Raw genomic sequence first — 22,018 nt, forward strand, 5'->3', positions numbered from 1 at the left:
CATGCAACACTCCTGAACTACACCGCTTAAACCTTATGGTCCGGCCGGTAGACTTAGAAACTTTCTGCACCCCAAGATCCGAGACTGTATTCTTCCCACCATGATCTCCGAAAGTCGTAGAGGGAAGTTCTCACGCCAGGGAATTTTCTCACTTCAGAATCTCAGAGAGGAAATCTTGTACGCTACCGTCCCAAATAGGAAAATTATCACAAACCGTCGGAGTCGATATCGGTTCAAACCTGTGCAGGCCAGAATGCAGGGAAGGCAAAGGTTCTTCTTGCGATGCAATTCGTCATGTACATCGCGTCACCTTGTTGATCCGGCCGGGCCGACTTCCAGCACCCCGTTACGGAGGAGTATCTAGACCCTGACAGGCTAGTCCAGGGGCGTGGACGCCGAGACCGCCACATAACATGATAACATGATCGACCATTCGACTCGTCGCTTGACAAAGGATTGAGGGTGGTTTGAACTTCGTACCTACGACTTCTCACGTTGAAATGTCGAGCTTTCCCCAATGCAGATAGGAGCAGGGAGATGAGAGAAGGTTATGGAGGAATAGGTGAGAGGCATCCTTTATCACTCAAACTTACCGCTTGCGGAGATCTTCCCACGGATCTCACCTTGATCTTGAAATGCAACCCACCAAATAGACTGAGTTGATAATGCTGTGTTGAGAACAGAGGATAGCTCCACAGCCTTCCTGGGGCGGTGGATACATTGATTGATGCAACAGGCAGTCAAAAAGGTTAAATAATTGAGGATTTTGTTCTACCTGAAATCACCGGTTGACTTCTTCATTCACTTCCTCTTACTTCTCACTTCAACACTGACTTCTGACTATACAGTACTTACAACGTTGCCTCACATGGCAGACACATCCGAGGAAACACAACTTTCAGGACCCTCCGTCCTCAATACCATCACTATAGGGGGCACTCAACCGGGTACTCCCAAATATGATCTTGGCAAGGTCGTTCTAGCCTTGGAACTGATTGTTCAATACAAAGATCAGGTTTCATCATCGCCAGTATCACATCCGCTCCCTAGCATGATAAAGTATAGAGAATCGTCATATCGTAAGGAAGCTGACACCGTGCGCGAAGAGTTACGTACACTTGGCATAACACTGCCAGATTCTTGGGGCCTTTCTCCGGCTAGAGATGTCGTTGCAACCGTGTCTGCTGCTCGAAGGTGCGTCGCTGCGTTTGTGTCACGCTACCAAGAGACCTCTATCACGAATTACAATCCCGTCAAATATGCCAGTCATCTCCAGCTGTTCGACAAAGCACGGAGAAATTGTCTAAGCTTGCTTGACGAAGCCGATTACACAGACTGCGAGTTATTTGGAGTCAGTGACAATGTGAAAGCTGTGAGAGGAGAGCCGTAGTAGACCACAACATGCCAAGGCATGTAAAGTCTTCAGAGGACACTTGGCACTAAATGATGACGGGAATTATTTGAAGAGAGGAATCATGCATTGAGAGTATTGATATTACCTGTCTTTGCATGTCAGGCTCACGGGTATCAATGCTTCTCAGACTTCCGCGTTTCCACTCTCCCTCCATGAGCAGATTTGCTTTCTGTCACGGCTGCGGGTAGACTGCGGTAGCAAAGTACTGCCTTGGGTACTGAAGGGTTTTAGTCTCTGGCTTGTAGACTTGATGACTGCCTTAGGTACCGAGGGTACTGAGGTGTTGGGTTAGAACCAACTAGGTGACTTTCAAAGATGAAGTTCAACTTCAAGATGAAGCTACATTGCTAAGAAAGAGGGGGGAGATGTGCTCCTTTTATACCCTTCAAAACTAAAGTAGGTGTACTAATGTCATGAATCACAAGTATCAGTTTCCTCATGTTTTAGTTCCGCTCTGATGCCTTTGAGGCAAGAGACCTGAACCTTTAGTTAGTTATGTTATTCTCAGTTATGATGTGTTTGCTGATAATTAGATGGTAATACAGAGGGGAAAAAGAGCATGCATCAATTCTACATGTCTCTATCTATACTTATCACATTCCACTCACACGCAGTAAACCAGAGACAATCGAATAGAGTTCAGAGGATAAGTTGAACGGAGAAATATTTGACGGAAGGGGTGATTATCTGACGGTGGTTCGGCCGTCCTGGCCCGATTCTATCGGCTAACACTCCCCCACGGGACAATGCACAACTCTGCAGTAGTCCCGGACAATTTACCGATGGACGACGAGGTTTGTGATGGTGTAGGAGGTAGTAATGATGAAATGTTGAGTGTTATGTGTGTGGTAGTAGTGGTAGGTGAAATGGTGAAATGAATTTCTGTGGGGCCCCCCACGGGGCTCCGCTCTGACACGTGGTTACCACTCACTACTGACGACTCACTCTTCTCTATCTTTCCTTTTACTTCATCACTTTTACCTCCAATTAACGGTATGTCCACCTTTCGTCTTTCTCCACTTCTATCACTTAATTCTGACTCTCTGAACTTCCTTCTGTCCTGTCTACTTCTGAAAACTTGAGGTTTGCTAGTAGAGTCCCGAGAATCGATGAATTTCCTTCGTGGTCCTGGCTGACGAGATATCATAGTTTCGCCACTCACCGAAAATCTTTTATTTTTATAAGAAAAATCATTATGTCTCGTCGTGGGTTTCTCCTGATTGGTCTCTGGAGAGAGTCCGAGCGAAAAGGTACGTTGTTTATTGATTCTGTCATCATCTAGACTGACTTTTCAAATTCTCTGAGGTGACGAGGTTTTACCTCCAGATGTTGGTGGCCACCTTGGCCTATGCTCGGTTTCTCTTGGCGGCGGCCTCTCTGTCACGAGACATACTGACCAGCATATGCACGATATAATAGTGCCCAACGGAACAGTGATCTTAACCACTGCGACGAAAAGGCCTATTAATCGGTGGTCAACCCTACCGCCGATCGCTGGTTAAATACCCTTCCCCGACTTTCGCTTGACTTGTCACACGCTTTGTGACACTCTCGTGGAGGCCAAGGGGCTTCGTCCCCTTTGTTTGATCTCCTCCACGATATGGAGGCTTGGGAAGGGGCGGTGTCACAATTGTCGTTTCTTCTCCTCTACTGACCGACGGTCGGCAAACCTCGGCTAACTACGTCGTAGTGGGGTGTTGGTGTCTCACTAGGACAGGGTACTCGTCGGGGCAGCTACGGCTAACTTCGCCGTAGTAATACGTCGAGTGGTAAATGATAAGATGGTCGTTGATGTACTGCGGCTAACTTCGCCGTGGTACGTAGAACTGCTCGGTGGTAGCTCTCCTTAACTCGAAGGTTGTAGCTACTGAATATATCGCTCGCTACTGACAACAATCAAGGATCGCTGAAGAAGTTCAGCGATCTGTAAACTATCTATACTACTCCTCTCCTCTCATAGAACGTCCCTCAACTCCTGCACTGCCTCACGCTCAGTCCTCTTCGCTCAACTTCGCCGTACCTCGCCATATCCCCAATGTCCTACTCCGCTCACTTGGACTAACTTCACCTAACTTCCCCTGTTCTGCTCTCCCTCGGTTCCCTTCCCCTAACTTTGCCGTAGTTCTCCGCTAGGCGGGGCTATTGTGACAAATACCCTCTTGGTTCTCGTAACTTCGCCGTAGTTGGTCTCAGTGGTTCGAGTGGAGGTTGGTGATGGTGAACGGAGGGTCGGTGATGGTGGTTGTCAGAGTGTTACGACGTAGTTCGTGACAGGCGGTGAGGGACGTCCTAGATCACGAAATGAGGGGTCGTGATGAGGAGAGGGGAAATACGTAGTTTTCTCTTTCTTCTCCCCATGTAGTCGTCCTTCCCTTCTCTTTTGTCCCTTCTCTTTCATCTCTCTAACGACTCTAGGTTCTACTGGTGGTTTCTGACCTATCTTAGAATTACTCACATTGTTAGGTACACCTGAAAATTTTACATTTTGGCTCACAAGAACTTTTCCTTCGGTGGTACCTTTTCCTTCGGTGGGTTTCTCTGAAGTTCCTTCAACCCACACTTCTCTCTCTGGTACTACTTCTCTCTGGTGCCACTTCGTTCTCTGTACCACCTGATAGATCTCCTAGATCCTCGAAATCAGAATAATCGTAATCGATAATTTCGTCATCGTCTAATTTCATGTATACTGAACCAATGTTTTTCTTCTTCGGTGGTTCTACACGTATTGCTGACATATTCACTGAATGTACTGGTCCACCTAAAGCCTTTGTGAGTACATCTGTTCTCTGAGAGACAGTGCTGACATATTTTAGTTCAATAACTTTGTTACTGACTAGATCTCGAAGAGCATGAAGTCAAATATTAATATGCTTTGTCCTCTGGTGAGTACCAGGTTTCCTCGCTAGTGATATCAATCCTTGATTATTGCTATTTAATACAGTAGGATTTAGCTGATCGTAGCCTATCTCCCTCAGTAATCCTCTCAACCACTGAGCTTCCTTCGCTGCTTCAGCCATCACGATGTATTCTGCTTCGACTGTCGACGACGATACTGTAGCTTGTCTTTTTGAACTCCATGTTATCGGTGAGTCGTTCATCATAAAGATCCAGCCTGTCGTTGATCGTTGTGTGTCCTTACATCCTGCCCAATCAGCGTCAACCCATCCTGCTAGATCGCTAGCCTCGCCACCGAGACGAATACTATGTAACCGAGTGGACCGAAGGTAGGTAATTACCATTATTCCTTCTTCTCACACTTTCTTCATCGGTTTCGAGAGGTACCTAGCGAGGTATGAGGCTGCATAGGATATATCTGGTCGAGTACATGTGGCTAACCACTGTAGACATCCTATCAACTCTTGAAATGGTCGAATTTCACTTTCCACCTCCGACATTGAAGGATTTTTCATGGTAAGGGGTAATTGTCACGGAGGTGGGGCTTGTCACGAAGGACAACAGAATACAGGGCTGTAACCTGAGAATGGGACTATGACCCAATGAAGTCTCCGGCTCGTCGAGAGAGTAACAAAGATGACGGAGAATGAAGTGATGACGTCAAGGGGGACAGGGATAGCGAGGACTAGAAGTGCTGGGCTTGGACCAACTGTGTTTGACAAATAAAGAGGAGATTCATAACTGAAGAAACTACTGAAAAGTACAAGTTTATATAGACTAAAACTAGTTACCGTCTGCGAGTACCGTTTGTCACCCTTGACCACCTGTAGCTACCATTTGTAACTACCATCTGTAACTACCATTGGTAACTACCATCTGTCATTATGTCACGGACGGGTAAATCCCCTCCATGACACGCAAAATACACGTCATAGTATGACTATGCTCAGTGAGAATCTACATATCGGTATGAAGATACATGTATTATCCATGATAATATATGATAATACGGTTATTCTCATTGAGAATATATAGGGATAGGTGAGAATACACGATAATACATGGGAATAGGTAGATTATCCATGAGAATATGTCTATCCTTGCTGAAGATACATGTATTATCACTGAGAATATCTGTATTCTCAGTCTTGGTGTGCGAAGGAGGATATGGATTAAGAACGTATGTAGACTATATAAACAGCGCATCTACTTTGCGTTTGTCTTTCTTCTCAAGGATCAATATATTGTTTGCCACACACAATCTAGACCTCACTTTGCTTACCAACGTCCTCCACCACATCACAACCTCTCTTATTGTCATCACAATACCCCTTGTCACCATCTCGACTTGCCCGGATCCTTTGCAAGCCATCTTAGTCGTCCGACCACATCACAGGTTCACGGACTACATCTATATTGTTGTAGTCCCTGCCTAGTAAACCATTGCAGTCCTCCTGTCTCTGATCTCAGAGGTCTGTTAGGGACAGGGTCGTGACACATTACCATCTGTAACTACCATCTGTAACTACCATCTGTAACTACCATCTGTCATTACCATCTGTGACTACCATCTGTAACTACCATCTGTAATCACCATCTGTGATCACCATCTGTGATTACCGTCTGTACTGTCCTTATCAATCCTGATTAATTATGAGTCACTATTACTTTGAGTCCATACTTATTCTGAGTCATGATTACTGATTCATGACAGCTAGTTCAGCAAGGTCCAAAGGGTGAAAGGAAGTTAAGACAAGCAACTGTCTCAAATTTTACTGTCGATGGTTTACCTGCTCCGTCAAATAGGTATAGCGGAGTGGGTTCTCTTTTTATCAATTGTAATCTGTTTTCTCCAGCAAATCTTTCATCAATGAAATTATTACTAGCTCCACTGTCTATGAGAGCGTGATATATAGTTTTATGGTTGTGCAAATGAAACTGCAGAGTCAACTGTGTTTGGGTTATGTGAAAGTTTTCAATAGAAGGAAATGTGGAGCCAAGTGAAACGGAGACCTGTTTCTGGTTACCTGTAACGGTACTGGAAACACGATGACTAGGTCGCAGGTTGGGTCGAACTCGATGGAGGTCTCGTAGAAATCTATGTGTCTCTGGTGCTATGTGATGGATCGTGTCTCCTCTGCAATCGATGTAGCCAAAGAATGATATTGAAGAATCAGCAAAGTTGGTACTTTGCTGATTGTACTATATACTGTCTACAGGTATCCGTCTCCTCTTCTCAGTCCTACTGCAAGCGTCCATGTACATACTCGGACAGGTGAAAAACCGCTTTGAGCAAACCCAGTGGGGAAAATCTCGAAAGGGGAAAACCCGTCCCTACCTACTGCAGCACTGCCTCCAACTCCCGCTTTCCTCCATCCTAATCCGTCGAACTCGATAGAGTTCCCTCGATTCGTTGTTACCCCGTAACAAGTTTCCCCGTAACAAGTTTCCCCCCCTGTCTCAAGGATCCTCGCCGAGGATCCTGAATCTTGTAACCAAGTGATTCACATGGATTGTTCTGAGACACCTCTGGTGCGCCCTGACGTCACACCTACGCTAGTGTGACGGTTGCCGTGAAACGCGTCACCCGCACGGACCTCCAATGTGATCGAGAAATTACTGACCAAGTTACCTCCCCGTCTTCTTTCTCTTCTTTCCTCCTCATTCTCTCTTTACCTCTTGTTTGTCGTTCTTTTTACTTATCTATCATTATCCATCCATATCTTATTCATATCTTAGAGTATCCTTCCAACTCTGACCTGTCTGTGAGCATGTCTAAGCGTACTGTAAGCAATTCCTTTCGAATTCGATGTATATCCTCCTATTTCTCACTGGCTGACGAGACTAGTTGTCCTCTTCCACTCCCTCCCGTCAAACTCGAGCCTCTACCTTGGCAACTTTACCCGACGTCGACCCCGAACTTCTCATGCGCCAAACGAAAAGAATGAGAATTACTTCCCAAGCCGCTTCCTCTCAACCCCCACTGGTTGATGCGTCTCGACGAGCTCTCGACACCATTAAGGAGAAGTATCAATCCGGTCCTTCTCGCGAACCACAATCGTTCCTCGATGACCAGGTCATCGAGCAATATTTCGACTTCGAAGGGGGTGCTGGGCCATCTGTCACCGGTGAGAACCTATCTCCCGCCAAATCCGTCGAATCCGAACACCCTACCGTCGTCGAAAATGAAAATTCTCCTGGTAAGCAACCCACTGGTCCTCCTTCTGAGGCTTCCGACGAACTTGTGGAGGTTCCCGAAGAACTTGGTGACATCTTTCACGCCCCTCGCAAGGTTACCGTCAACCAGGAACTGGTTAAGTTGCTCGAGGATCAAAAAGACTCCGAAATCGGTGAGAATTCCACCGAGTTCTGTTCGCTTCTGACTTGTTAGCTACCCTTTGGGCCAGCATGACCTTCCCCTCTGTTCGTCTCGCGTTGAAGAACGAAGCTCTGGACCGTTTCCGCGAAACCAACGCCATCAAGCCCACTGTAAAGTGGTTTAAGAACGCTGTAAGTCTCGAATTCTTTCAAGTTTTATCGATTCTAATCATTAGCTCGATCGTTTGGCCCAAGGTTGGCGCCTCCGCAACAAAAATGGTGCTGTTGTTCGGCTAGAGGGTGAGCTCTGTACCGATTGTCAACGTCGTCTTGATGGTGGTGAAAACTTTCGTGTTGGTTGTATTGGCCCTCGTAAGTTCTTGCTGCGACTCGTTCGATGTTGATGCAATTCAGTCGGTGGTGTGTGTGGTGAATGCTCTGCTAAGGGTACTTCAAAATGTTCGGTGAAGACCAACAATCCTGAGTCCAAATTCCGTGAGGTACCTGTCTATTTCCTTCGAACTTGGTCGATGTTGATGTATAGGGTATCGTTGTGGGAGCAAGAACGGTCACTTCCAAGGTTACTTTTGTCCTGGAGCACGAGCTTTGTGCGGCTTCGGTCCGTTATCGATCCCTTCCTGCCCATGATCAACCCGCCTGTCTGACCCAACTTTCGGGTTACATCCATCTCTTTACCTCCCTTCTCCTTCCTCTCCCCTCTCAACATCTGGATCTTTACAAATCCCTTCATCTTATTTCCGCCAACTACGCTCCTCCTTCCGCCGATGAAACTCTGGATCATCTTACTTCTACTGGTGATCCTACAGGATTGAGTTCCTCTCAGCCAGTCGCCGGTCCCTCCTCTTCTCCCCATACTCCTCTCCCTCGCAATGTCATTCGTATTCCCGCTTCGGCCCGTCGTCCCCGAGCCAATTCTACCACCTCCAATTTGTAGTGTGTTTATATCTCTCTATTTGTAGCTATATTTCCTGTGTATGCATTCATTTCTGACCCAGTCTTGTTGATCTTGATCGAATTCTCACTTTCTTCTGGGGTCCCTCTTCCTTTTTTCCAAAAATTCACCAAAAACGGCCAACTCTTCTACATTTTCTCGTGGTTCCCAGTCATAGGCCGCATTTCCTGTGTATCCTAACCATTTTACCTTGAATTCCTCCTTTCCTCGTCGAATTCTGCTATCCACAATTGCTTCCACATGGAATTCCTCCTGACCATTTATTACTACGGGTGATGGGGGTTGTATCTGTCGACCTGGTATCATGTCCTTAGGATATGGTTCCAACAGCGTGACATTGAAGACATTGTGCACTTTCATTGATGGAGGTAGATCTAATTCGAAAGCATTTTTCCCAACTTTCCTTATGATCTTGAAGGGGCCAACGTATTTTGCTTCTAATTTTCGACTGGGTCGTTCCGTCGTAAGATACTTCGTACTCAGTAGTACCTGTTCTCCCTCTCTGAATTCTTCTGGAATGCTCTTGTGCCTCCTGTTGTAGTATTCTCCACTAATCTCATTAGCCATCCTGACCTGTTCTTGAACAGCCGCATGTAATTCTCCCATATCTTTCCATTTCTTCTCCAATTTGTTTGACTTTGATCGAATATCGTGCGAATGGATGTCGTAGTGTGGCACATAGCCGTAACAGGCTTCAAAGGGACACAAACCGTGGCTACTATGTGGTGAACAGTTATAGGCAAACTCAGCAATTGGTAGAAGTTGATCCCAATTGTCCATGTTGTAGTTTACATACATTCCGAGCAGGATTTCCATCTGTTGATTTACTCGCTCAGTTTGTCCATCTGTTTGAGGGTGATACGCAGTCGAATATAAGTTCTTTATTCCTAAGAACCGACATATTTCCTTCCAAATTTCCGCTGTAAACTGAGTTCCCCTATCTGATACAATTGTTCGAGGTGCTCCATGTTTTGAAAAGATCTCCTTGATGTAGATGTCGGCCACTTTGTTCGCTGTTAGTCCAGTTGTACATGGAATAAATCTAGCCATCTTGGTTAGTCGATCGACTATCACTAGTATTGCGTCAAACTCGGTCGATTTTGGTAGGGGTCCCACCATATCCATAGAGATATCTGTCCACGGGAGTGTGGGTACTGGTAAAGAGACTAGATGTCCATACGGTTGATGTCGATGAGTCTTATGTCGGTTACAGATCTCACATCCTTTTACGTATTTCGCAATATACTCGTCCAAATGTGGCCAGTAATAATCCTCTTTGACTAAGGTGATGGTTTTATCTCTTCCTGGGTGTCCTATTAATATCGAATCGTGTCTTGCTTTCATTACTTCTAATCTTGCTTGTCCTTCTGGTATGACTACTCTGTTTTTGTACAAGAGTAATCCGCTTTGTGTCCAAGATACTATTGGTGTCTCGTTGCTAATCTGTGTCTTCTGTGTGTCCTGTGTGCTCTGTGTGTCCTGTGTGCTATGTGTCTGTGTCATTTGTAGTCCTAGTCGTCGTATGTTTGCTATGTCTTCTGAGTCTTTCAGTCCGTTTTTGATGAGTCCAAATAATGAGTCTTCCCGGATTGCTCCTCTTACTATGTGTCTCGGTCCTTTTTGTTCTGAGTCCATTGAATTTGATCCAATTTGTTCGTGTGTCGGTAGCAATTGAAGCCAGTTACCTTTGTTTAGATCTGGGTCCTTGCTACTCCCTCTTCCCGGATGATAATCTCCTCGTCTAGTTAGAGCATCTGCTCCCCCATTCTTGCTACCTGGTCGATAAGTGATCTCTATGTTGAAATCCCCTAGTATTTCCAACCACCTCATCTGCCTTCGATTTAGTTGTCGTTTGCTTTGAAAGTATTCTAGGTTCTTGTGATCTGTAATGACTTTTATAACATCACTACTGTTTGCCAAATAGGGTCTCCAGGCTACCAGGCAGTCCACGATGGCCAGTAATTCTTTCTCTCCTACCGTGTAGTTTAGTTCACAGGGTGTCATAGCTCGAGACCAATATGCAACTGGGTGAAGTTCGGTGGTCCCTTTTATTGATGGGTGAGGGAATCTTTGAGACGCTATCGCACCTATTGCACAGTCGGATCCATCGGTTTCGATCCAAGTTGGTCGGGTTCTATCAAAATGTCGGAGTACTGGTGCTGTGGTGAATGTTTTCTTTAGATCGTCAAAAGCCTTTTGGCACTCTTGTGTCCAGTTCCAAGCTTGATCTTTCCTGGTCAATCGTGTGAGAGGTCCCACAATATGCAAAAACCCCTTGATAAACCGTCGGTAGAAGTTCGCAAAACCCAAGAACACTTGAGTATCCCGGACTGTCATGGGTTCTCCCCATTCTAGAATAGCTTTCACCTTGTCTTGATCCATTTCGATCCGCTCGTGTCCTATTACGTACCCCAGGAACTTTACTTCATTTGAACTCCATTCACATTTCCTCGGACTGACGACCAAATCGTTTTTAAGCAATCGATCTAACACCTTTTGGACAATTATCTGATGGTTTTCGATCGTGTCGGAGTATACCGTGATGTCGTCGATATAAACTACTACCCCTTCGTCAAGTAGATCGTGAAACATGTCTTGTAGAAAGTTCTGAAAGGTGGCTGGTGCATTACACAGCCCGTCCCTTAGGACTGTGCTCTCGAAACTGCCATATCTTGTTCGTAAGGCAGCTTTATGTTCATCTCCTTCCTTTATTCTGACTAACTGGTAGGCTCCTTTCAGATCGAGTTTAGTACAGATCCTTCCTAATTGAAGTCGATCGAGCAGTGTCGAGATGAGTGGCATTGGGTATGAATCCTTAACGGTTACCTTGTTAAGCGCCCGATAATCCGTTACCACTCGATAGGGAATCACTCCCTTTTTGGGAACCAGGAATACAGGAGATCCATAAGGTGATTTACTTCTTCGTAAATGGCCGCTGGCCAAACCGTCATTGATCCATTGCTTTAGGAATGTGTCCCCATGTTCGTCTAGTTGATATATTGGGCCCGGCTTCAGTTCTGCCCCTGGTGTTAACTCGATTTTGTGATCACATTCTCTTCTTGGTGGTAATCTTCTTGCTCTCTCCACCTTGAATAGTTCTAGATACTGGTGCCATTGTGTCGGTATGACTTGTCGTAGCTCCTCCTCGCTCATTTCATCTTCTCCTTTTTCCAATGCTGTTCCTCTTACCAATCCTTCCTCCAATCTTGGATACTTCCAACCATTATCCTGTCCGATTCCATCGAACTCGATCAATCCCTTTCCACAATCGATCCTGGCCCTGAACTGTTTTAAGAAGTCCAATCCCACCAGTACCTCAGGGCCTTCATATGCCATTACATCCAATCGAGTCGCAATCTTGAGTCCTTCTCCTAGGTCCAATTCGGCTTCTACATACTCGGTCACTAACGTCGCGGTTGTTCCATCGAGGAACCTAATCTTCCGTGGTTCCTGATACTGTCTCTTTGGGAATAGATGGTATAATGGACAGGCCGGCTGTACATACCTTCCGGTAGCCCCGGTATCAATTAACATTCCAAATCGTAGGGTATCTTCTTCTGTCTGTATTTTTATGTATATTATAGCCGAGTCGTTACTAAGATCTATTGGTAGTTGAATTTTGTGCGATTCTGTTAGATCCTGGCCGCAAGTGGTTGCATCACTTAGGCCAGGTAGTCGTTTCCCTCATCTTCAAAGGTCACCGCCATCCCTCGAACTAGTGGCCCCTTAGATCCAGTTGGAATCGAGTTCGATCCACTAGGAATTGGTGAGCTATGCGGGTTTGGGGATCCCCTAATACTGTTTCTCGTGTTTCCTCCATTTGGACAGTTGTTGGCATAATGTTCTGGACTTCTACATTTGAGGCAGCGTCGGTTCTCCCTTCTCCAGTTCATTTCATTCTCACTGAGGCGTCCTCCGTCCTCTGTCCAAGTGACCGGAGGGTCATTTGGTAGACCAAAATTCATCATCCCTGGTTTTCCACCTGGTAGTGGTCCTTTACCACCTGAATGCGGGTTGTGTTGCACAGGGTTCGAAAGATTACTATCCAATCGTGTTGAGTTCGATCGTAAGGGGATCCATGTCGTTTCATTTTTTCGCCTAGCCGCCCATCGGTTTGCTGCAATCATCGTTTCAGCCATCCGTTGATTCTCCTCGGTTCCTATTACGTGTTGCTTGAAGTAGATCCAATCCGATTTGGTTCGAGGGTCGGTGTTATTCACCACTACCACCTTCAATAGTTCTTCTTTCAGGCCCTGTATGGCTGATGCGATTTTCATCGCATCGGGTACCTTTCCGAGATGAGTCGACCATAATTCGAAGTTTGCAAAATATTCCGCTGCGGTGTCGGTCTGTCGTAACTCTTGTAGTTTCCGCATAGCGGTACCCGCCATGTTGCTGTCCCCGAATTGTGTTCTTAAGTGTTGAATGAATTTATCGTAAGTCTCTAGCCACTCGGTCGAATTCCATATACTTGGGTTGGTTATGGCCGGAGTTAAGAGCATTTGAGGGGTACCCCGTAGGTAACCGTACATGAACAGGATCTTTCTGCGATCGGTGGCGTACTCTGCCCCTTTGAATTCGAAGTTCATGTGGCATGCTGCAAGGAAATTGTCCAATTCCCCTCGTTCTCCACTGAAAGTAGGTGGGTCCGCACACCTGGTTCTTCCTATTCGTTCGTTGTTGGTAAGTTTTGGCTCCAAACACGGCTTTTTCTCCTCAATTTCGATCGAACTTGCCCCTTTCGAGGTGAGTAGCTGTTGGTTCTGTCGGTCAGCTTTGATCGTAGCCAGTTCTTCCCTTAATGCATTTTGTTCCTTTTGTTGCATCGTCATAATGGCTAATAATTGTGACAACTGCTGCGATAATTCATTCAGCGGATCTGGGGTAGTGGTGGTAGAAGTGAGATCATGTGAAATAGTACTTCTCGAAGAACTTGTTGGCATTTCTACCTCTGGGACCAGCCCTTGTTCCAACTCCTCTTTTTCCGGTATCATTTTCCGCGCTTTCCCTCTGGTAAGCATGCAATACTCTCCACTTCGACCCAAGGCGCGTAAGGCTGATTCTTCAACTTGTAACGGTACTGGAAACACGACAACTAGGTCGCAGGTTGGGTCGAACTCAATGGAGGTCACGTAGAAATCTAGGGGCTCTGGTGCTAATGGATCGTGTCTCCTCTGCAATCGATGTAGCCAAAGAATGATATTGAAGAATCAGCAAAGTTGGTACTTTGCTGATTGTACTATATACTGTCTACAGGTATCCGTCTCCTCTTCTCAGTCCTACTGCAAGCGTCCATGTACATACTCGGACAGGTGAAAAACCGCTTTGAGCAAACCCAGTGGGGAAAATCTCGAAAGGGGAAAACCCGTCCCTACCTACTGCAGCACTGCCTCCAACTCCCGCTTTCCTCCATCCTAATCCGTCGAACTCGATAGAGTTCCCTCGATTCGTTGTTACCCCGTAACATTACCTTCCAATCCCAGGTTACCGTGGTTTGAAGACTGGGGGTTCAAGCTTTTCCTGATGGGAAAGCTTTGTGTTTGTCTGTACTTACTGTCACAAACTACGTCGTGACACCTCGATTATTCCACCAACAATGACCCTCCTTTGACCATCAAAACCCCCATCACGCCTTAACCTCTTTACTCTACACGTAACTCAGGACATCTGAGACCAAGTACAGCGAAGTTAGACGGAGTTAGGCTAGGTAGGGACAAAGGGAGCAGAAGTGTGGCGATGTTAGGCGGAGTTAGTCGAAGGATGAAGAGTATGGCCGGGGACTCGGGGAAGTTGGACGAAGTGCGTTGAAGTACGTCAAAGCGCGAGAGGGTTGGACGAATGTCTAGGAGGAATAGATAATATTAGCTGAGAAGATCGCTGAAGTTCTTCAGTGATCCTTGATTGTTGTCAGTAGTGAAAGACAGATAGAGATAGCTATATACAAATCGAGATACATTGCCATCAGTAGAACAAAACCCCAGTTAGAGTAACTACGCCGAAGTACGCCGTAGTTATACTCCTTTCGACGTCTGCGGCCTCCGGTTGGGTGAGACATCAACTTAGAAGCGTCAAGTTAGCCGAGGTTCGTCGACCGTCGGTCTGTTAGAAAGTAGTTGTTCGACGGCCGTGACACTTACCATGCTAGCTTGAGATCTAGCAGGTTTACGGTGAGGAGGAGCAACTGGACTTCTGAGTACCATATGTCCTTTGTCACCACCGTAGAGACAAGGATTATTGTCTTTACGTCTTTGATATTCAGCAGGAGTGAGTTAACCTCTTTTGGTTGTGTAACTCGAGGTTGATGTTGTGTTACGGGGTAACAACGAATTGAGAGGACTCTATTGAATTTGACGGATTAGGACAGAGGAAAGCGGGTGTTGAAGGCAATGCTGCAGTAGGTAGGGACGGGTTTTCCCCTTTTGAGATTTTCCCACTGGGTTTGCTCAAAACGGTTTTTCACCTGTCCGAGTATGTACATAGACGCTTGCAGTAGGACTAAGAGGAGGACACAGACTTTTGTACATAGTATATAGTACAATCAGCAAAGTACCAACTTTGCTGATTCTTCAATATCATTCTTTAGCTACATCGATTGCAGAGGAGACACGATCCATTAGCACCAGAGCCCCTAGATTTCTACGTGACCTCCATTGAGTTCGACCCAACCTGCGACCTAGTTGTCGTGTTTCCAGTACCGTTACAAGTTGAAGAATCAGCCTTACGCGCCTTGGGTCGAAGTGGAGAGTATTGCATGCTTACCAGAGGGAAAGCGCGGAAAATGATACCGGAAAAAGAGGAGTTGGAACAAGGGCTGGTCCCAGAGGTAGAAATGCCAACAAGTTCTTCGAGAAGTACTATTTCACATGATCTCACTTCTACCACCACTACCCCAGATCCGCTGAATGAATTATCGCAGCAGTTGTCACAATTATTAGCCATTATGACGATGCAACAAAAGGAACAAAATGCATTAAGGGAAGAACTGGCTACGATCAAAGCTGACCGACAGAACCAACAGCTACTCACCTCGAAAGGGGCAAGTTCGATCGAAATTGAGGAGAAAAAGCCGTGTTTGGAGCCAAAACTTACCAACAACGAACGAATAGGAAGAACCAGGTGTGCGGACCCACCTACTTTCAGTGGAGAACGAGGGGAATTGGACAATTTCCTTGCAGCATGCCACATGAACTTCGAATTCAAAGGGGCAGAGTACGCCACCGATCGCAGAAAGATCCTGTTCATGTACGGTTACCTACGGGGTACCCCTCAAATGCTCTTAACTCCGGCCATAACCAACCCAAGTATATGGAATTTGACCGAATGGCTAGAGACATACGATAAATTCATTCAACACTTAAGGACACAATTTGGGGACAGCAACATGGTTGGCACCGCTATGCGGAAACTACAAGAGCTACGACAGACCGACACCGCAGCGGAATATTTTGCAAACTTCGAATTATGGTCAACTCATCTCGGAAAGGTACCCGATGCGATGAAAATCGCATCAGCCATACAGGGCCTGAAAGTGGTAGTGGTGAATAACACCGACCCTCGAACCAAGTCGGATTGGATCTACTTCAAGCAACACGTAATAGGAACTGAGGAGAATCAACAGATGGCTGAAACGATGATTGCAGCAAACCAATGGGCTGCTAGGCGTAAAAATGAAACGACATGGATCCCCCCCACGATCGAACTCGACACGATTGGATAGTAATCTTTCGAACCCTGTGCAACAAACCCCGCAGTCAGGTGGTAGGGGACCATTGCCAGGTGGGAAACCAGGGATGATGAATTTTGGTCTACCAAATGACCCTCCGGTCACTTGGACAGAGGACGGAGGACGCCCCAGTGAGAACAAAATGACTTGGCGAAGGGAGAACCGACGCTGTCTCAAGTGTAGGAGCCCAGAACATTATGCCAATAACTGTCCAAATGGAGGAAACGTGAGGAACAACATTAGAGGATCCCCAAACCCGCATGGGTCACCAATTCCTAGTGGATCGAACTTAATTCCAACTGGATCCAAAGGGCCATTAGTTCGAGGAATGGTGGTGACCTTTGAAGAAGAGGGAAACGACTACCTGGCCTAAGTGATGCAACCACTTGCGGCCAGGATCTAACAGAATTGCACAAAATTCAACTACCAATAGATCTTAGTAATGACTCGGCTATAATAAACATAAAAATACAGACAAAAGAAGATACCCTACGATTTGGAATGCTAATTGATACCCGGGCTACCGGAAGATACGTACAGCCAGCCTGTCCATTATACCATCTATTCCCAAAGAGACAGTATCAGGAACCACGGAAGATTAGGTTCCTCGATGGAACAACCGCGACGTTAGTGACTGAGTATGTAGAAGCCAAATTGGATTTAGGAGAAGGACTCAAGATTGCGACTCGATTGGATGTGATGGCATACAAAGGCCCTGAGGTACTGGTGGGATTGGACTTCTTGAAACAGTTCAGGGCAAGGATCGATTGTGGAAAGGGATTGATCGAGTTCGATGGAATCGGACAGGATAACGGTTGGAAGTATCCAAGATTGGAGGAAGGATTGGTAAGAGGAACAGCATTGGAAAAAGGAGAAGATGAGATGAGCGAAGAAGAGTTACGACAAGTCATACCGACACAATGGCACCAATACCTGGAGCTATTCAAAGTGGAACGAGCCAGAAAACTACCACCAAGAAGAGAATGTGATCACGAGATCGAGTTGACCCCTGGAGCAGAACTAAAGCCAGGCCCAATATACCAACTGGATGAACATGGGGACGCATTCCTAAAGCAATGGATCAATGACGGCTTGGCCAGCGGCCATTTACGAAGAAGTAAATCACCTTATGGATCTCCTGTATTCCTGGTTCCCAAAAAGGGGGTGATTCCCTATCGAGTGGTAACGGATTATCGGGCGCTTAACAAGGTAACCATCAAGGATTCATACCCAATGCCACTCATCTCGACACTACTCGATCGGCTTCAATTAGGAAGGATCTTCACCAAACTCAATTTAAAAGGAGCCTACCAGTTAGTCAGGATAAAGGAAGGAGATGAACATAAAGCTGCCTTACGGACAAGATATGGTAGTTTCGAGAGCACGGTGCTAAGGGATGGGCTGTGTAATGCACCAGCCACCTTTCAGAACTTTCTACAAGACATGTTTCACGATCTACTTGACGAAGGGGTAGTAGTTTATATCGACGACATCACGGTATACTCCGTCACGATCGAGAACCATCAGATAGTTGTCCAAAAGGTGTTAGATTGACTACTTGAAAACAATTTAGTCGTCCGTCCAAGGAAATGTGAATGGAGTTCAAACGAAGTAAAGTTCCTGGGGTACGTAATAGGACAAGCGGATCGAAATGGATCAAGAAAAGGTGAAAGCTATTCTAGAATGGGGAGAACCCATGACAGTCCGGGATACTCAAGTGTTCTTGGGCTTTGCGAACTTTTATCAAAGGTTTATCAAGGGGTTTTCGCATATTGTGGGACCTCTCACACGATTGACCAGGAAATATCAAGCTTGGAACTGGACACAAGAATGCCAAAAGTCTTTTGACGACCTGAAGAAAACATTTACCACAGCGCCAGTACTTTGACATTTTGATAGAACCCGACTAACTTGGATCAAAACCGATGGATCCGACTGTGCAATAGGTGCGATAGCGTCTCAAAGATTCCCTCACCCATCAATAAAGGGGACCACCGAACTTCACCCAGTTGCATATTGGTCTCGAGCTATGACACCCTGTGAACTAAACTACACGGTAGGAGAGAAGGAATTACTAGCCATCATGGACTGCTTGGTAGCCTGGAGACCCTATTTGGCAAACAGTAGTGATGTTATAAAAGTCATTACAGATCACAAGAACCTAGAATACTTCCAAAGCAAACGACGGCTAAATCGAAGGCAGATGAGATGGTTGGAAATATTGGGAGACTTCAACATAGAGATCACTTACCGACCAGGTAGCAAAAATGGGGGAGCAGATGCTCTGACTAGACGAGGAGATTATCATCCAGGAAGAGGGAGTAGCAAGGACCCAGACCTAAACAAAGGCAACTGGCTACAATTGCTACCGACACACGAACAAATTGGATCGAATTCAATGGACTCAGAACACAAAGGACCAAGACACATAGTAAGAGGAGCAATCCGGGAAGACTCATTATTTGGGCTCATCAAGAACGGACTGAAAGACTCAGAAGACATAGCACACATACAAAGACTAGGATTACAGATGACACAGACACATAGCACACAGAGCACACAGGACACACAGGACACACAGGACACACAGAAGACACAGAAGACATAGACTAGCGATGAGGCTGCAGTAGTATCATGGACACACAGCGGATTACTCCTGTACAAGAACAGGGTAGTTATACCGGAGGGACAAGCAAGATTGGAAGTAATGAAAGCAAGACACGACTCAATATCAGTGGGACACCCAGGAAGAGACACGACTATCACCATGGTCAAAGAAGACTATTACTGGCCGCATTTGGATGAATATATTGCGAAATACGTAAAAGGATGTGAGATCTGTAACCGACATAAGACTCATCGACATCAGCCGTATGGACATCTAGTCTCCTTACCAGTACCCACACTCCCGTGGACAGATATCTCTATGGACATGGTGGGACCCCTACCAAAATCGACCGAGTTTGACGTGATACTAGTGATAGTCGATCGACTAACCAAGATGGCTAGATTTATTCCATGTACAACTGGACTAACAGCGAACAAAGTGGCCGACATCTACATCAAGGAGATCTTTTCAAAACATGGAGTACCTTGAACAATTGTATCAGATAGGGGAACTCAATTTACAGCGGAAATTTGGAAGCAAATATGTCAGTTCTTAGGAATAAATAACTTATATTCGACTGCGTATCACCCTCAAACAGATGGACAGACTGAGCGAGTAAATCGACAGATGGAAATCCTGCTCGGGATGTATGTAAACTACAACATGGACAATTGGGATCAACTTCTACCAATTGCTGAGTTTGCTTATAACTGTTCGCCACATAGTAGCCACAGATTGTGTCCCTTCGAAGCATGTTACGGCTATGTACCGCACTACGACATCCACTCGCACGATATTTGGTCAAAGTCGAACAAGTTGGAAAGGAAATGGAAAGATATGGGAGAGTTACATGCGGCAGTACAGGAGCAGGTCAGAGTGGCTAACGAGATTAGTGAAGAGTACTACAACAAGAAGCACAAGAGCATCCCAGAAGAGTTCAGAGAAGGGGAGCAGGTACTGCTGAGTACGAAGTATCTGACTGCGGAACGACCAAGTCGAAAGTTAGAAGCAAAATTTGTTGGTCCTTTCAAGATTAAAAGGAAGGTTGGAAAGAACGCCTTCGAATTAGTTCTACCTCCGTCAATGAGAGTGCACAATGTGTTCAATGTGACACTGCTGGAACCATACCCTAAGGATATGATAGCAGGTCGACAGACGAAGCCCCCACCACCTGTGGTAATTAACGGTCAGGAAGAATTCCATGTGGAGGCAATTGTGGACAGCAGAATTCAACGGGGAAAAGAAGAATTCAAGGTTAAATGGTTAGGATACACAGGAAATGCGGCCTATGACTGGGAACCACGAGAAAATGTGGAAGAACTGGCGGTTTTTGATGAGTTCTTAGAGAAAAGGATAAAGGACCCCAGGAGGAAGTGAGGATTCGATCAAAGTCAAGAAAACTCGGTCTGAAATGGATACATACACAGGAAATATGTCTACAAATTTAAGGAATGTGAATACGCTAGTCAATGGAAGCGTTGGAATTGGCTCCAAGGCGACAAACCGAGGCAGGAATACGAATGATGTTGCGAGGAAGGGGGGTGTGAGGAGAGGACGAAGGGCCGGCAACTGGTTGAGAAGAAGTCAATCCTGTAGGATCCCCAGAAGAAGTGAGATGATCCAGAGTTTCGTCGGCAGAAGGAGGTGCGTAGTTGGCGGAAATAAGATGGAGAGATTTGTAAAGATCCAGATGTACTGAGGGGAGAGGAAGGAGAAGGGCGGTAAAGAGATGGATGTAACCCGAAAGTTGGGTCAGACAGGCGGGTTGATCATGGGCAGGAAGGGATCGATAACGAACCGAAGCGGCACAAAGTTCGTGCTCCAGGACGAAGGTAACCTTGGAAGTGACCGTTCTGGCTCCCACAACGATACCCTATACATCAACATCGACCAAGTTCGAAGGAAAGAGACGGATACCTCACGAAATTTGGACTCGGGATTGTTGGTCTTCACCGAACACTTCGAAGTTCCCTTAGCAGAACATTCGCGGCAAACACCACCGACTGAATTGCATCAACATCGAACGAGTAGCAACAGGAACTCACGAGGACCAATACAACCAACACGAAAGTCTTCACCACCATCGAGGCGATGTTGACAATCGGTACAGAGCTCACCCTCTAGTCGAACAACAGCACCATTCTTGTTGCGAAGGCGCCAACCTTGGGCCAAATGATCGAGCTAATGATTAGGATCGATGAAACTTGAGAGAATTCGAGGCTTACAGCGTTCTTAAACCACTTGACAGTGGGCTTGATGGCGTTGGTTTTGCGGAAATGATCCAGAGCTTCGTTTTTCAACGCAAGATGAACAGATGAGAAGGTCATGCTGGACCAAAGGGTAGCTAACAGGTCAGAACCGAACAGAACTCGGTGGAATTCTCACCGATCTCGGAGTCTTTTCGATCCTCTAGCAACTTAACCAGTTCCTGGTTGACGGGAACCTTGCGAGGGGCGTGAAAGATGTCACCAAGCTCGTCGGGAACCTCCACAAGTTCGTCGGAAGCCTCAGAAGGAGGACCAGTGGGTTGCTTACCGGGAGAGTTTCGGTTCGGGATGATGGTACCATGTTCGGATTCGACAGACTTGGCAGGAGACGGGTTCTTACCAGCGGCAGTCTCGGCACCACCTTCAAAATCTACGAATTGATCGAAGATTGCCGGATCTAGAGGCGACGGGGAAGCTTGAGTGCGAGAAGGGCCAGATTGATATCGATCCTTAATATTCTCGAGAGCCCTTCGAGAAGCGTCAGCCGTGGCAGTCTGGGCAAAACCCGTAGCTTGAAAAGTGATTCTCATTCTTTTCGTTTGGCGCATGAGAAGTTCGGGGTCGACGTCGGGTAAGATTGCCAAGGTAGAGGCCTGAGTGCGACAAGAAGACGAAGAAGGAGACAACTAATCTCGTCAGCCAGTGAGAAATAGGAAGAAGTACATTGAGTTTGAGGGGATTTGCTTACAGTACGTTTGGACATGCTTACGAACAGGAGAGAGTTAGAAGGATACTCTAAGATATAAGTAAGATATGGATGGATAATGGTAGATAAGTGAGAAGAACGACAGACAAGAGGTAAAGAGGGAATGAGGAGGAA

General features: G+C 46.1%; 3 protein-coding genes across 3 annotated transcripts; 2 read left to right on the plus strand and 1 right to left on the minus strand.

The window, feature by feature from the left end:
• Positions 1-868: 868 nt before the first annotated feature.
• On the plus strand, positions 869-1,390 carry TREMEDRAFT_63409 (uncharacterized protein; the record flags this gene model as incomplete). The annotated part of the gene is made up of 1 exon (XM_007005708.1): positions 869-1,390. One exon carries the CDS (start codon positions 869-871, stop codon positions 1,388-1,390), a length of 522 nt encoding a protein of 173 aa, XP_007005770.1.
• Positions 1,391-7,080: 5,690 nt separating this feature from the next.
• Positions 7,081-8,275, plus strand: TREMEDRAFT_63411 (uncharacterized protein; the record flags this gene model as incomplete). The annotated part of the gene is made up of 5 exons (XM_007005709.1): positions 7,081-7,095; positions 7,158-7,659; positions 7,701-7,819; positions 7,864-7,999; positions 8,172-8,275. The coding sequence occupies 5 exons, from the start codon at positions 7,081-7,083 to the stop codon at positions 8,273-8,275; spliced, it is 876 nt and encodes a 291-aa protein (XP_007005771.1).
• Positions 8,276-20,393: 12,118 nt separating this feature from the next.
• Positions 20,394-21,901, minus strand: TREMEDRAFT_63417 (uncharacterized protein; the record flags this gene model as incomplete). Its single annotated transcript, XM_007005710.1, has 5 exons — positions 20,394-20,804; positions 20,977-21,051; positions 21,157-21,275; positions 21,317-21,824; positions 21,887-21,901. The coding sequence occupies 5 exons, from the start codon at positions 21,899-21,901 to the stop codon at positions 20,394-20,396; spliced, it is 1,128 nt and encodes a 375-aa protein (XP_007005772.1).
• Positions 21,902-22,018: the final 117 nt, after the last annotated feature.

Source organism: Tremella mesenterica (assembly GCF_000271645.1).
Source record: "Tremella mesenterica DSM 1558 unplaced genomic scaffold TREMEscaffold_8, whole genome shotgun sequence".
In the NCBI taxonomy this organism is placed as follows: Eukaryota; Fungi; Basidiomycota; class Tremellomycetes; order Tremellales; family Tremellaceae; genus Tremella; species Tremella mesenterica.